The following is a 15,456-nucleotide window of genomic DNA, read 5'->3' as shown; positions in this document are numbered from 1 at the left end:
TGCTGTATCATCTCTCTAGCATCCCTGCTGGACAGGCCCCAACACGAAGCCAACAGGCAAAGGGGAAAGTATATGGCCCTGCACCATGCGAATTGCCCGTATTTCACTGGTTTTGACCCGTAAGGATGTGAATTTCGCGTGAACACACTCCTACTTCAGGAGTCCCAGCGCCAGCGTCGTAGAGCAGGACGCAGAAGGCGGGTTGGTGGCTAAGAACGAGCCAGGGGTCACCCTCAGCGTGGGTCATGGTATTGGACGGCGGCCTCCACAGGCACCGGCCCGGGCTCCTCTTGCGTCCGTAAGAACTTGATTCCGAGCCACCCGATGGAGCCCACGCTGCCCGGCGGACGGCCCCCGTGGGATGCCCTGCAGATGCCCAAGCCTCCAACCCGGGGCTCGCCCTGCAAAGCCACGGCACAGGCCTCTGCTAGGGAGGCACCAAGGCGTCGTCAACTCAGGAGCCACGGTGAGGGTACGCGGGCATGTCAGACCGACGAGCATCTAAGAACAAGGCTCAAGTCGCGCTCTCAACGGGACTATTTGTCCTTTTGTAGAAGCTTCACGGAGGGAGGACCAAAAGGCTGTGAACGGAGGGCTTCCGTAGAGCCCTGACCCGCCACACCTGACCTCCCCTCGCTGGCCGCTGCAGCAGGTGCATTTATCGAGTCCGCACATGGAGTATTTTTCATGGGCCGCGTGTAACATTTCAGCAGAACAAGCTGAATAGCAAGGGGTCCGTGCACAGCCGTGGGGCCTGCCAGCCTCAGAAGGATCCAGGCCAGCCACGTGAGAGGCCTCTGCCGCAAAGCGTCTCCCGCAAGGCCTACTATCTTTCTTCGGCTTCTGGTTGGAGATAGGAGACCTCCAGGTACGCCACATGATGAATAAATGAAATTAGAAAGTGTTCTTCAAGGCTAACCAGGGATTCTGTGTCACTGACGGGAGAGCGGACGGCTGGGCAGACATTAGCTGAATCCATTTGTTTTCTGTTGATAAAAAATACCTCTTTCAGATGTTTCTCTTCCTCCCTTTCCTCTTTCTCCTCCCCTACTTATCTCTCCTTCTCAATTATTCCCCCCCCCCTTTTTAAAATTCCTACTTATTTATTCATGAGAGACACAGAGAGCGGCAGAGACACAGGCAGAGGGAGAAGCAGGCTCCATGCAGGGAGCCCGATGCGGGACTCGATCCCAGGACCTCGGGATCACACCCTGAGCCAAAGGCAGATGGTCAACCACTGAGCCCCCCAGGCGTCCCTAAGATTTTATTCTTACATAACGTCTACACCCAACGTGGGGCTTGAACTCACCACCCCAAGATCAAGAGTCACCAAGTCCCACCGACTGAGCCAGCCAGGGGCCCCCCAAGAATTCTCTTTCAATCTTTGCCTTCAGCTGGGTTACACCCCTGAAATGCTGACTCCCAGGTTCTACTCTGACACATACATTTTTTTCCCCACCCCTGAGCACAAAACCGACGCTACCGGCGGAAACTGCGTTTTGTTCGTGGATGTGGGCAAAACCGCCAAGGCATCTGAAGCCAGGAGGTAGATGGATTTTTGCACACACGTAAAATGTTTCATCGCGCACTGTAATCCCGCTCCTCTGGCATAGGCACGCCACATTCCCCGCTGGGACCTCTCCAACCTCTAAGCAGACACAAGAGTTGGACTCAAAACCCTTCGTGCCCATCAAGGGACAGCCTATGAATCCACGTGATGTTCCCGTGGCCTTTTTTTATGCCACACGGACAGAGCCAGGGCCGTTCCTGAGCGAGGGTGAGCGGGTCGGTGGATGCACATCTTAGGGTCCATGGCGGGGCTGGGGGCTGGGGGCGAGCCGTGCAAGGCTACCGCTGTCACAGCCTGCACCCGCCGCCGCCACGCACACTTCAAGGTGCCAATATTGTAGCCCAGCAGAAAGGCAGGGGGAGTAGGAGTCAGAGCAGAGGGGAATGAGGCCCGAATAGGGAGGTGCTGGGGTCCCCAGAGCCAGAGGTCCCAGGCTGCCCTCCCTCCACGGCCTCAGGGTGGGGCAACGAGGAAAGACGGGGTCTCTCATCTCTCTCCAAGGCTGACAACCCAGCTGGCCCAATAACCGGCCCCCGGAGGGAAGGGCCCTGCAGGAAGATCCGCCTTTGCCTGGAGGACTTGATCTGCCCGGAGCTATAATGCGGCTCTCTGCATTGTCTTTGAGGAAGTACTTGACAATTGCTGGTCTTTATATTCTCCTCACCCTCTGCAATCACTCTCCCCTTCAGAATATTAGAGCTGAAAATTGCTACTTATCCTAACTATAAATATGCAAAACTGGCTTATTTCAATAACTAGCTGTAGGCAGGGAATCGGTGATTGCATAGAAAATACACATATATTAATACATAAAGCTAATAGTCTACTCGAAGCATTAAGCCAAAATAGTTTTTTATGTCCCAACGATGTTTCTGAGGCCCTGCCCACCACACAAGGCATGCTTCAGAAGGAGGCCCGTGTCCCCAGAGCAGAGCAATGCAGGACTTCAGGAGGAGGCCTGTGTCCCCAGAACAGAGAACGCGTTGCTCCACCTTGGTTGCACGGTAGACGCGTTTCCATCTTTAGAGATACCTGTGTCCCTCATGCCGGGCATTGACGACCAACACAAAGGCTTTCGGAGCTCAAAAGGCTTTTGGTGGTCAACCGAGAGCTCGTCATCCAGAGGGCTGACCCTGGCCTATGCCGACTATGGACGGGAAGCAAGGACAGAAGGCAGAAAGAACACCCACGGGCCACTCCCCACCCCCCGAGAAGATGTAGAGGCTCCCCGTGAACCACCTCGACACAAGGGTGGGAGGCAGGTTCTGAGTTGGGTGGAGGAGGATTCCAACCTGGTAGGGAGTCTGATTCTGAATATCTACCCAAAATACAAAACCGGAATTCACTGCGCCACCCTGGACCACCAGTGGAGCATGTGAGATATTTCTACTCTTGCCCCAGCACCAGTGCGCATGGACGTCCTGACCAGAAGATGAGCCCACAAACAAACATCATGAAAATGACTCTCTGGCCCCCAACCCATGAAATGCAGTGTGAACCATCTTTTTTTTTTTTTTTTAAAGATTTTATTTATTTATTAATGATAGACATAGAAAGAAAGAGAGGGGCAGAGACACAGGCGGAAGGAGAAGCAGGCTCCATGCAGGGAGCCTGACATGGGACTAGATCCCGGGTCTCCAGGATCACGCCCTGGGCCAAAGGCAGGCGTTTAAACCGCTGAGCCACCCAGGGATCCCCCAGTGTGAACCATCTTAACACATGTTTTGTTCTCTGGCTGCTGTGGCAAGCCGTCCTTTAACTTTTGATGGTTGTTTTGTGATGCATCCAACAGCCTGAGTCCAGAGCCAGAGAGAAACAAAGACTTGTAAAACCAACCCAGACCACTGCCAAGGATTCTCTCCTCTGCCTGGACTGGTACTGGGAATTTCCCACAAGCTGATCTTGATGTAAAGTAACCTGCCAACCTTACACCAATGTTTAGCCCCCATCGCCCTAAGTGCGGAGCTAGACACGTTTGGTGGTTCACGGGCTGCAGAGCTATGCACCTGCTGCTCACAACCGGCAGCAAAGAAACCTGACATATTCGAGGAGATTCCAGTCTTCCCAAGATGCCAGGCTGTATTTTCAGAGCTGGCACTGAGTGACATCCTGTGCATGTGTGCCCACACTAAACCAGGATTATTTTGGAAAGCTACGGCCTTCGTCTGCACCAACCGTGCGTGTATGCATACAACGCGTGAAAAACACGAATGACCATGTATACATCCATATGGCAAACAGCAATAATAATACTAATTCATAACATTAAGATCCGATTATCAAGATGCGGGTGTTACACTGTACATTGGCAAATTGGATTTTATTTATTTATTTATTTTTAAAGATTTTATTTATTTATTCATGAGAGACACAGAGAAAGAGAGAGGCAGAGACGTAGACAGAGGGAGCCCAACGTAGGAGTCGATCCTGGGACTCCAGGATCACGCCCTGGGCTGAAGGCAGGCACCAAACCTCTGAGCCACCCAGGGATCCCCAGCAAATTGGGTTTAAATAAAAAAAAATAAAAATGATCATCAAGCTGCGTGTGACATGCTCGGGGTTGATCAACACGAACGATTCATGTGGCGGAAGCGTCGGTTTCAGCACGGCTTCCCCTGGTGCACGCACAGCTTACCTTCAAGCTCCTCGGTGATCGACAGTCGGAACGTCAGGTACCAATACGGAGGGGGTCCTTTGGTTTATTTTTATTTATTTATTTTTTTAAGATTTTATTTATTTATTTATTCCTGAGAGACAGAGAGAGACAGAGACAGAGACATAGGCAGGGGGAGAAGCAGGCTCCACGCAGGGAGCCCGACGTGGGACTCGATCCCGGATCTCCAGGATCACACCCCGGGCTGAAGGTGGCGCCAAACCGCTGAGCCACCCGGGCTGCCCAGGGTCCTTTGGTTTAATGTGAGAGCACAACAGCACAGAACAGCAGTGGGATCCATCCCACGTAATGCGTTCCAAATTCTGCATAGATCCACATGACATTAGTAATACGCGGCACTAAGAGCACATGTGGCTTGTGCTTAGGACTTTTAAGTGCCTTGTATGTAAGGACAATTTTGAAAGTCATTGCCGATGCAGACTTTGCAATGGTAGCATCCCACAGGCTTGCCTGCGCATAAATCTTTCCTGCCCAGGAACTCCCCAAAACATCCCGAGTCTACGGCTGTGTTCGTGTGAGTGCTGAGTGCCAAGGTCATAAAATTCTCATCCAATACTTGTGTTCACTTCAGATCTACTTATTTAGCACCTACGGAGTAAATTACTCCATGTGAGAGCCATGTTTTGCCGATTAGTTTGAAGGACTGGATTCCGCTTTTCTCTTCGTTGTTTTTGTGACATGACTGAACTGACCACCTCTTTTCGCCCTGGCAGCCGGATCCTGAATGCTTTTTTATCCTACTCCTGAGAAATCTGAGAACCTGGCCAAGAAAAACACATTGTGATAAAAAGGTGCAACAAGGAATACCTTTATAAGAAAGAGGAAAAAAAAAAAAAAACGTATTCAGGCTCATCAGTATGAAAAAAAAGAGCTCAATCATTTCATTAAAATTAGATTACGGAGTTTAACTATTTGACACATATTTATTCCAATTAATTTCAATTAGGAAAAACAAGTGCAAATGGATGTGTAGACATACAGTCACCAGGCAGCTTGTCTGAGATCATTAGCTGCGATATCCGTGCGTAACTATTAGTATAACTATCAGACAGTGACTCATTCCTTCTCATCATCAGTTCTACTGGGTAGAAGTCATGGCTTGACAATCCTTAAACTACATATCCATTAAGGATTCTAATCAATCTTGACAGGCACTTTTTTTTTTTTTTTGGTTAAGAAAATTAATAATGCATCAGAATTACAGAAACCAACCAAAGCCGTCTTCCTGCCATCTCTTTCATCTCGTCCCGAGCGCTGTGCACAAAGCAAAGGCAAGGAGGGGCTGATACTTTTGAAGCCAACCTTCGTAATGAATATTCAAGACAGATTCCCAACAGGGTCGGCCAATCACGGCCCATTTATCTTGGAACTCGAGATGTGCTATTAACAGTACAGATGAATAAATTACAGTAGCCATATTTGCAAGTGGTGTCCCTTTTGCTGAGCGTTCCACACCTGCACACCACAGAAGGTTGGCAAAAAAAAAAAAAAAAGACACCAGACACGTAGGGACTTTTCCTAGAAGTTTTTCAAGAAGCAGTACCTTCATGCACATGAAGCCCACACGATGGATGGAAACTCAGGGCATGTGAGCCAGTGAGGTCAGGGCACAGGTGTGTGTGTCTCTTAGTCTCATTCGTGATCAGAGAAATCCCCCTGAGAATGTGTCTTCAGCAGGTGAGTGATGGGGATAATTCAGTACTCTTTAAAAACCCACTTCTCAGAGAGCAGTGGATCGGAGAAATCATCACGTGAGCATTCCGAACGGGCCTTATGAGAACAAATCACACCCACTGCACAGATGCGCCAAGTGTCGGACGTACGCTATGCCTAACTTTGACAACGCTAATGAACAGCAGACGCTTCTGCTCCCATTTTGCAGAAAAGGGAACCGAGGCTCAGAGGGATGTCAAGGCACTGCCCCCTGACCCATCGGTCTTGTTAACGGGATTCCAAAGCTGCCCCGACAGCGCCACGCTCAGAAGAAGACACACAGGTGGCTGCTTCGTGACCACAAGGCTCTCCGGGTTCCACGTGGGGCATGAGACACGCCGTGGTAACAGCAGGAATAGCGCGGGGTCCTCCATCAGGAATTTATACAAATCTCTCTCTGTGGCACACAAAGCGAGCTTGACAACGGGAAAGCCGCTGGGGCATGAGCCTTAAGAGTCGCAACTAAATCTTAAGATCGCGGCCTCATGCAAACTCAATTGATAGAACGGCAATTAAAAAACACTTGCTTTTAGAGGTACGCTGTTGTTCAGTCAATATTCATTTTAGCTCCTGTTTGTCTCTCCGAGCACAGCTCTGTTTGTAGTCGCCCTGGTGGTGTGCGTTGCCTGTGGTGTCTGTGTCTCTGAGCCTTTTGAGGTGAGCTTGAAGCAGAACAGAATGAAAAGATCGCCTCCGTTTCTTTTTCTCTCCAATCCGCTCTTCAGTTCTTTCATAGCCACGGACAGCTGCATTCTCCACAGGGTTGATACGCTGAACTGTATCACTATTTTCTTGAGAGTCTGATTAGATGGTGCACATTTCTTTATTTAACAGCAGTCTTTGAGGGGTTTCATATTTCCAAGTGCGGCGTGCTTTGCCAGGAAAGGCAGAGAATCTGCAAAGAGCTATCGAGTCTAGTTGGACATTTGCAAAAACAAGCACACGAGTAAACAATACTCACATGAGTGGTGCTCTCGGTAGAGGAGTCAAAGCTGCAAGGGAAGACATGACAATTAAATTCATTAACAACCGCAACAAGGAGGACCCAGGAGGTCCCGAAGACCCCGGCTCTGGCTATGGTAGAAATAGCCAGTAATGAGTTTCTTTCTCGGTTGAGAAGCTTCGTTGTGTTCTGGGGACCAGAGAAGCGATGTCAGAGAAAGAGGGCGCCCAGCGGAGGCCTAGCCACAGAGCTGATGGCAGGGCGAGCAGGAGCTCTGTGGAAAGTCCAGCCTGACTTCCGGGGTCTCCCAACGCCTCACTCAAGGGTGCCGCCTGCTAGATTCCGCTTGACTGGTTTTCAGAGTGTCAACCTCCGTCCCCTGGGAGCCTGGGAGACATTTGTCCCTGGGGCCCTGGGACACATCTTTCTAATAACACAGACATGCACTGATCGTTTCCAGCGTGCAGACAACTCACTCGGGGAGCAGGAGCAGGGGCACGTGAAGGTGCTGTCACCTGATGCCTCATCGAGGCAGGGATCCCAGGAGGGGCCAACATCCATCACCACCGCGCTCTGATTAAAAGGAAGCCACTTTCACTTAACGGTGTTGGCTAAGCTGTAAGAATCATGAACATTCTCCACTATCTCTTGAGCACAGGCCTTTTTAATATTCTGCATGATAAAGTGGGGAGTGGTCACGGCATCGTTCCCCTGCACGAGGAAGTTTGATGGTTGTCTCCAGGAAAACAAAAAGAAAGAAAGAAAGAATGGCATTGTTGGACTTAGCGACGTGACTTAGTCAACTACCATTTTTCCGTGATAGAACGGCTGACGCGTGTCTGTGGCAATTCAGACTTGGCTATTTTGGCAGACACGTCCTCAAAAATGAACAAAGTGACTGTCACTTAATGGAAAACAACTGACAAGCCTTTGCTGCCAATGACAAAATTCGAGATTTCAGGAAAGATTAGGTTTTTTTTAGAAATCTTCTATCTGCCACCATAAACTTGATGGCCTCCCCAAACTTAAATTCTCTCCTTTTTTTTTTCTTAAATTCCCTCCTAATAAAAATTGCTGGCAATATTAATAAATGTGATTTTTCCAGGTCGTAAGGTGAAATGTGTGACCATGCGGAAGACCCACACAACTTAGTGACCCGGTGTTTCCTGAATGAACTAATGCATAATGTCACAAAATCATGCACCGGTAGAATATGCAAACAATGAATTTTAATGTTACAGAGAACAAAACATTTAGGGATATGGCTTCACAGGACATTTATTAACTTGCAAGAATCTACCAGTGTTCAGGTTTGCTGGAGTACCAGAAAAAAATATCTATATCTATTAATTATCCCATTTTTTTTCCCAACTACATAATTGTGGAGAGCCCAATTTTCTGAGTACACACCAACCAACACAATACACTGCAACAGAATGAGTACATTAGCAGCCATGACAATCCACCTGTTGTTGAAATCAGGACATAAAACATGACTGGCAAAAATGGGAAAAAAATGTGACGCTACAGAGTTCATCATTTTGTCTTACTTTAGAAAATGCATTTTTATACGAACATGAAATAGGTTCACTACTGTTACTTTTAAATATTTTTAACTGTCTTCATTTTTACTTCCGATTTAGCACACATCCATAGCTATAGCCTGTTTAAATATCTCTGTGGGGTCCTCAAAATTTTTTTAAGATCGAAAAGCTAGTTTCTGAGACCAAAGCGTCTGAGAACAATTGTCCTGGGAGCATCCTGGTTCTGACATGCAGATGCGTGCTCTATTGTGTTGCCCTATGCTTGGAAGTGGGCAGGCGGGGTTGTTAACTGCTAGACTATGCCCTGCTTATTTATTCAAGGCTATGAACGCTGCTCTTAACCTCCATTCATTTTCTCTCCATGTACCAAGTCACTTTCCTGGAAGTACCCGCTCCCCCATCACCAAGCTCTACCAGCAGCTGCTCTTGTTCTGTCCCCCTGGAACACCTGCTCCTAAACCTACTGAGTGACTGCATGTGGTTCAACAGCCCTGTCTCTGTAAGGACGGACGTGGCCCACACATGCTTCACTGACCCCCAGCGATCCCACCTTCTGATAATCCACACCTTTGTGTTACCACCTGCCCCGGAGTGGTGGCTGACCTGCTTCTAGCAAATAGGTGGGAGGTTGCTTCCATCATTAGCTTCCATCATTATAATTTTACCTTGCTTCTGGTCTCTCCTGCCTTCTCAGCTCAAACATGTACAAGAAGCAAGATGCCAGGATGGAGTTGCCCACATGGTAAAGAACTGAGAGAGGCCTCCCAGTTGGGAAGGAACTGGGAAGGAACTGAATCTGCCAACAACCACACAAGCTTAGAGGACACCCATTCCCCAGTCAAACCTTCAGATAAGACCCCAGCCTGGGCTGACATGTGGATGGCAGTCATGTGAGACAGCCAGAGCTGCGGACCCACTTAGGCTGTGGCTGCATGGCTGATCCAAGGTGAGTGTGAGATGACGAACCTATTCCAAATCTCTGAGTCTGTGATGCTTGCTTAGTCAGCAACACACAACTCAGACAACAAGTATGGGGCATATTTCTCCTTCCACATAAGCCAGAGTACACTGTGATGTGAGGAACACCAAGGATGATTTATGTAGCATGCATTTACCTCTGCACATTTTTTAAATAAAGTTTTTTATAGATTATTTTATTTTTTTGTTTTTAAGATTTTATTTATTTGAGAGAGAGAGAGAGGCAGAGATGCAGGCTCCATGCAGGGAGTCTGATGCAGGACTCGATCCTGGGACTCTCGGACCATGCCCTGGGCCGAAGACAGGCGCCAAACTGCTGAGCCACCCAGGGATCCCCAGATTTTTTATTTATTTGAGAGAGTATGTATGTATAAGTGGGGGGACAGGCACAGGGAAAGAGAGAAAGAGAGAGAGAGAGAGAGAGACTCTCAAGCAGACTCCCCAACGAGCACAGAGCCTTATGCAGAGCTCAATCTTATGACCTTCCAATCATGACCTGAGCTGAGATCAAGAGTCAGATGCTCAACCAACGGAGCCACCCAGGTGCCCCAACATTTATTTACCTTTCTATTAATTGATGGCTTCAAATGGCTCATGATTGGGAGGTCAGTGTCTCAGACATGTCAAGTACTTCATACATATTCGCCAAATTATTCTAAACAAATCCATTTCATTTGACAAATGCATGTAACACAGTGTGCTGGATGCTGCACGTGAATATCAAGATGATCCAGGTGGATTTTCTGAACTCATGCAATTTATCACTGAGAGTGGGAGACACACTTGTAAGTTCCTGTAATAATATATTACATAAAGGAAGACAATGCACAAAGAGGACGTTTTAAAAAAACTGATTAGAGAGAGAGAACACATGAATGGGGGGAGAGGCAGTGGGAGAGGGAGAAGCAGACTCCCCATTGAGCATGGACCTCATTGCAGGGCTCAATCCCATAACCTATGAGATCATGACCTGACCCTAAGGCAGATACTTCACCAACTGAGCCACCCAGGCACCCCATGGAGGACATTATTAAGTGCAACATAACCAAACAAAATCACTTTATGGAGAGTTTGCATTTCCCAAAATCAATGGGCTTTTGTATAAGTAGAATGCCTCCCCAAAAAAGAGCTCCACAGCCTAATCCCTTGAATTTGTGGTTATGTAAAGTCACATGATGACTATTGTGAAGATGTCATCAAGGTTATGGATCTCCAGATACAGAGATCATCCTGAATTATACAGGTTGGCCCAATCCCATCACATGAACATAAAATGCAGGGAAATTTTTCTTCCTGGAATAGAAAAGATGTGCCACTAAAAGAAGTCAGAGAGATCTGAAGCATGATGCACGGAAGGACTTGGTGCATCTGCTGCTTGTATAAAGGGCAGGGGGGCAGGGGGACAACATGGCAGGGAACACAGCTGGCCATGAGGAGCTGAGCATGGCCACTGGCTGACGACGCACATCCCTACAGCTGGAAGGAACTGAATTCTTCCAACCACCTGATTGAGTCTACAAGCAGATTCTCCCTCAGACTCTCCAGATAAGATCTCAGGCCAGCCACCACCTTGATTTTAGCCTTATGAACCCCAAAGCAGAGAAACCAACCAACCAGACCCATAGAAAGCTTCTGCCCGACATAACTGTGAGATAATAAATGTGGGATGTCCTATGCTGCTAAGTCTGTGATAATTTTCTTAAGGCAGCAATAGATCACTAAGCCAAGACATGCACGGGGGAGAGGGACGGAGGAAAGTCATTCCAGACAGCAGGGTCTGTTAGCGTGAGCCAAGATTCGTGGCCATGACCAAAGAGGGGAAATGGCAAGTTATCTGATGTACGTAGAACATAATAAATACGAAGAGATGAGCAAACGCAGGAAGGAAGATAAGGTTAGGGATCGAGCGTCCAGGAAGACAGTTGTGGCGTTTATCTGCAGAACAGATTAGAACGGGCACAAAACCATAGTGGGAAAGATGATCAATCAGAAATAACCCAGATAAGAGATGACAAGACCCTAAACCCAGAGCGTGGCATTTGGAATCGATACGAGTGTACAAGTTCAAGAGACGGTTCTAAAGTGGAGTCAACAGAACTTGATAAAATTAAATGAAGAGTTGCCAAAGACGAAAAGGTGACTTCGGTGTTTCAAATGAACCAGAAGATGGGAATGTAATTAAACAAGAGCAAGAGTGAGGCTACATTTTTTTTTTTTAATTACTGGGGGAAGGGGAGCGTTATTGATTCTGCGTGGGGTGTGCTGAGTTTCCATTGTCTGGGGAGGAATTCATAACGTGACCTGCAACTGGTCTGAGCCCTGGAGTCCAGAGGGTGGGCCTAGGGCGCACAGGGCTAGAGACGTGGGCGGGGGCTGCAGCTCAGCAGCTATGTGGGGACAGGTTCTGCAGAGGGGATGCCACCCTGCCAGACAGTGGCCAGCGCTGTGGGGTGTCCGTGGATGGCCAACGAGTGCCAGGAAACGCGTGTTAGCCATACGGTCTACATACCGTGCACACGCCGACGCATCACAGCACACGACAGCCGTCCACGGTGACGGGGTGGTCAGCACGGCCACCCCCAGGATGGCGACTGAGTGCACGGGCACCTGGCCAGCCACCAAGGACTTCCAGAGTGGGTCTGGGAGCGAGCAAGCCCATGTTCTCGGCCATGGCACGTGACAACATGCAAGGGGAGAGCCTGCCGGGGAAGCAGGATGCCTGCAGGGGAACATGGCCACAAGGCCGGGCAGGATTCGGTGCTTGTCCCCTCCCTCACCATCACCCTCCTCAACTTGCTCACGACCACCCAATGGACAGCTCTGCTCTACTCAGTGGAACAGCCTTCCTGGTGAGTCACCTAATAAGGCTCCAACTCTTGTAGCTGTTCACGGGGAAGCTCTAGTTTTTTTCCCCCTTTTCCATCTAGAGCTCCCCCTGCCCCCTCATGATCCTCCAGGGGTCATCAGCTGAAAAACTGGAAAGCCCTGGCTCAGCGTCAATGTATGTCATCCGGAAATGTCAGTCCGAGGGCTATCTCTGGACGATCGGGACTCTTCCGTCATACACGGACCAATGAACATGCAAAATATACTACGTATAAAATCCACATTTCTTGGGGTGCCTGGCTTGAGCATCTGGCTCTTGGTTTCTGCATGGGTCATGCTGTCAGGGTTGTGGGATCAGGATGGAGCTGTGGGATGGGGTCGGAGCCCCGCGTTGGGTCTGCGTCACCTATGTCTGCCTTGGGCTCAGGTCATGATCCCGGGGTCCTGGGATAGAGCCCCACTTCGGGCTCCCTGCTCAACGGGGAACCTGCTTCTCCCTCTCCCTCAGCTCGTACTCTCTGCACCCCTCAAATAAATAAAATATTTAGAAAGAATTCACAGAAAGCTCATGTAGCATACGAGAGAGGAAACCAAAAATAGCCAACCACCAGGGGTTCTGGTTGCATAAAAGACATCATTTCCCTCCCTCGGTCTCACATTGAGCTTTTCTTCCTTCTTCACCTCTCGGTTCTTATCGACTCCATCTTGTCTCTCAACCTAGACATTCCCCTATTTACCTGCTTCTCTCCATGACTCCGCCATCAGGTGGCTCCCAATGTCACCCCGAGGTAGACTCATCTCCCCCTATTTAATGCTTGTCTCCATGACTCCACCATCAGGTGGCTCCCAATGTCACCCAAGGTAAGACTCATGTCCCCCTATTTACCTGCTTCTCTCCATGACTCCCACCATCAGGTGGCTCTGAATTTCACCCCGAGATAAGACTCATCATCAGTGTGTTGACTGGAGCTCTTCCAGACAGGTGCCTGTCTCCACGGTCACTGATTCATATTCCGGTAAGAAATTTGCCCCCACTGCCATCCTCACCTGCAGCTCCACTAGATCATCCATGTCTTACTGGCCAACAGATGCATTCATAATGTCTTGCCAGCTGGCTGTGTGCATGTCTGGGCGACACCGCAGTGAGCTAAGAAGGGGATTACCTAGTTCCGAAGCAGGCTTGGCCTCCTAGTGGGCAGGGGTTGCTCTAGAAGAGAGTTCTAGGTGGCCTCTTTACCTTGAAATACATCTAGTGCAGGCTGCTGTGCGTGGAATTTATAGCACCTACCTCCGCCCCTGGCCTGCCACTGCTTATCTGATGGTGAAGCATCTTATAGGGTACCTCACAGTCAGTAAGGAGAAGGGAGGAAGGGCTGTCTTCCCTCCGACACATACAGGCTGGCAGAGATGTCACCGCTGAAGAAGGCAACCAGTTTGCTGCATCTGCCACTGCTCGAATTCATTTACAATCCTAATGTGATTTGACTTTGCCTGTGACATGACATCCGAGGCTCTTGCAAAGACTCTCGGTGCAGAGGGCAGTTAAGGGAGAGGGGGCTCCGCGGGCACCGGGGGAATACCAGGGCCCAGCACCTGTGCATGACAGTCCTTTCCTGCTGCATCCCGAGGGGAGCATGAGCCTGTGGAGACGACACTGTCCCTCCTGCAGGGCCTTCCAAGTCCCGAGCCCAGCTCACAGAAACCCGAGGACTAGTCTGAGCAGATGAGAGGGCTGCTCGTGGCCAGGTGTCCTGTCCGCTGCCTTCCAACAGCCTGGAGCCCGAGGCACGGGGCCCAACTTGCCACAAATACAAAACCTGGGATGCGTTCAGCCGTCGCCCTTTGCCTGCCTGGCCCACGTGCGCTCGGAAGGTGCCATCAAGGCATGCGGACAGGCCCCTGTGTAGTCAGCTCTCAGGAACCCTGCAGCTGTCTTAAAACCTTGAATGCGTCCGTCTCCTACCGAAGCTCTCTTTCAGCCCTCATGATGAACGCACACACACACAGACCTGAACACTGAGGCACACACACATGCGGGAATTCAGACCCGCCCAGGTATGCGCGCGCACAGACACGCAAGCACGAGCGTATTCAAGGGCTCATGATCGCTAGAATGTAGAGCACCATTTCACCCTCCCTTCCCTGGCTCTGTCCCACCTTCTGCCTCAAATTCCTTACCTGCCCATGGGAAACTATGTCCTTCCCTGAAGCACCCTTTCTCACTTGTAAATTGAGAAAAGGCTTCCTCCCTCCTGGATCAGTGTGAGAATAAAACGACAAACGTAGGCAGGAGTGATGACACGCGGGGATGCACGTCATCCCGAAGGGCCAGCGGCATCGGAATCTATTCTGTGCATCTTGCACACAATTCCGGAATCACCCGAGCCCCTAGCTCTCTGCGAAGGACTACATCTCCCTCTGCGGCTCGGCTGGGTCCCCTGACCATGGTGCAGCCAATGAGAGATAAGAGCCAGCCGCTGTCCAGCTTCCAGGGCAAAGTGCTGCACAGAAGAGGCTTGCTTCCCGGCTCCTCTTCCCTTTCCCCAGTGACTGTGGTATCGCAGGTCAGTGAACCGTCTCGGAAAGCAGCACCCCGACGACGACAAAAGAACAAGCTGCAAGGACTACGAGCCCCTGACCAAGTCTGAACAGAAAGGCACCCAACTTTATGGGGCAGAGAAATGTCCAGGATTGTGGAAGTCACATCGAATCAGGGTCTCTGCTACTAGTGCAAAGCCCTTGACCATAATCACTATGCATGGCCCTCAAAGCCCTCGATCCCAGCACTATCTGCAGTAATCATGGCTCACGTGAATGGCGAAAAAGCCGAAGTGCATTGAGAGTACCGTCTCTCTTCTCTGCACCCACATCTTCCCGGCCCCGCTCTTCCCATCTGCTAACACCTCGCCCGGATGCTTGCTTGCATGAGATGGCGAAGCAGAGCTTGCACCCATGTCCTTCGACCCTCAGTTCGACCCTGAGACAATCCCGCACACCCGTCCTTCCCACAGAAGCCTTCCTTCAGACCCTGGGGATGGTCATGGGGGGCCCCAGCTACCCTCCACACATATTCATATTCCTGCTCTCCTGTTTTTCTATTTGTTAATGAATCTGCTTTATATGAACTAGGCCTTGGTTATCACGCAGCCTGACTGGTGACCTTTTAGGCTCCACTCTGTGCTCGGCACTGGGGATCAGCAGTGACCGT

General features: G+C 49.8%; 1 protein-coding gene across 1 annotated transcript in view; it reads right to left on the bottom strand.

The window, feature by feature from the left end:
* Positions 1-4,260: 4,260 nt before the first annotated feature.
* Positions 4,261-15,456, bottom strand: part of STS (steroid sulfatase) — a 152,433-nt gene continuing 141,237 nt past the window's right edge. Inside the window, exons 10-11 of the mRNA XM_049107484.1 lie at positions 6,919-6,949; positions 4,261-5,004 (exon numbers count right to left, since the gene is read on the bottom strand). Coding sequence (XP_048963441.1) covers positions 4,977-5,004; positions 6,919-6,949 — 59 coding nt within the window. The 3' untranslated portion in view covers positions 4,261-4,976. The remainder of the gene's footprint in view (positions 5,005-6,918; positions 6,950-15,456) is intronic.

Source organism: Canis lupus, chromosome X (genome assembly GCF_003254725.2).
Source record: "Canis lupus dingo isolate Sandy chromosome X, ASM325472v2, whole genome shotgun sequence".
NCBI lineage: Eukaryota > Metazoa > Chordata > Mammalia > Carnivora > Canidae > Canis > Canis lupus.
This window is presented reverse-complemented; position numbering and strand designations above follow the sequence as displayed.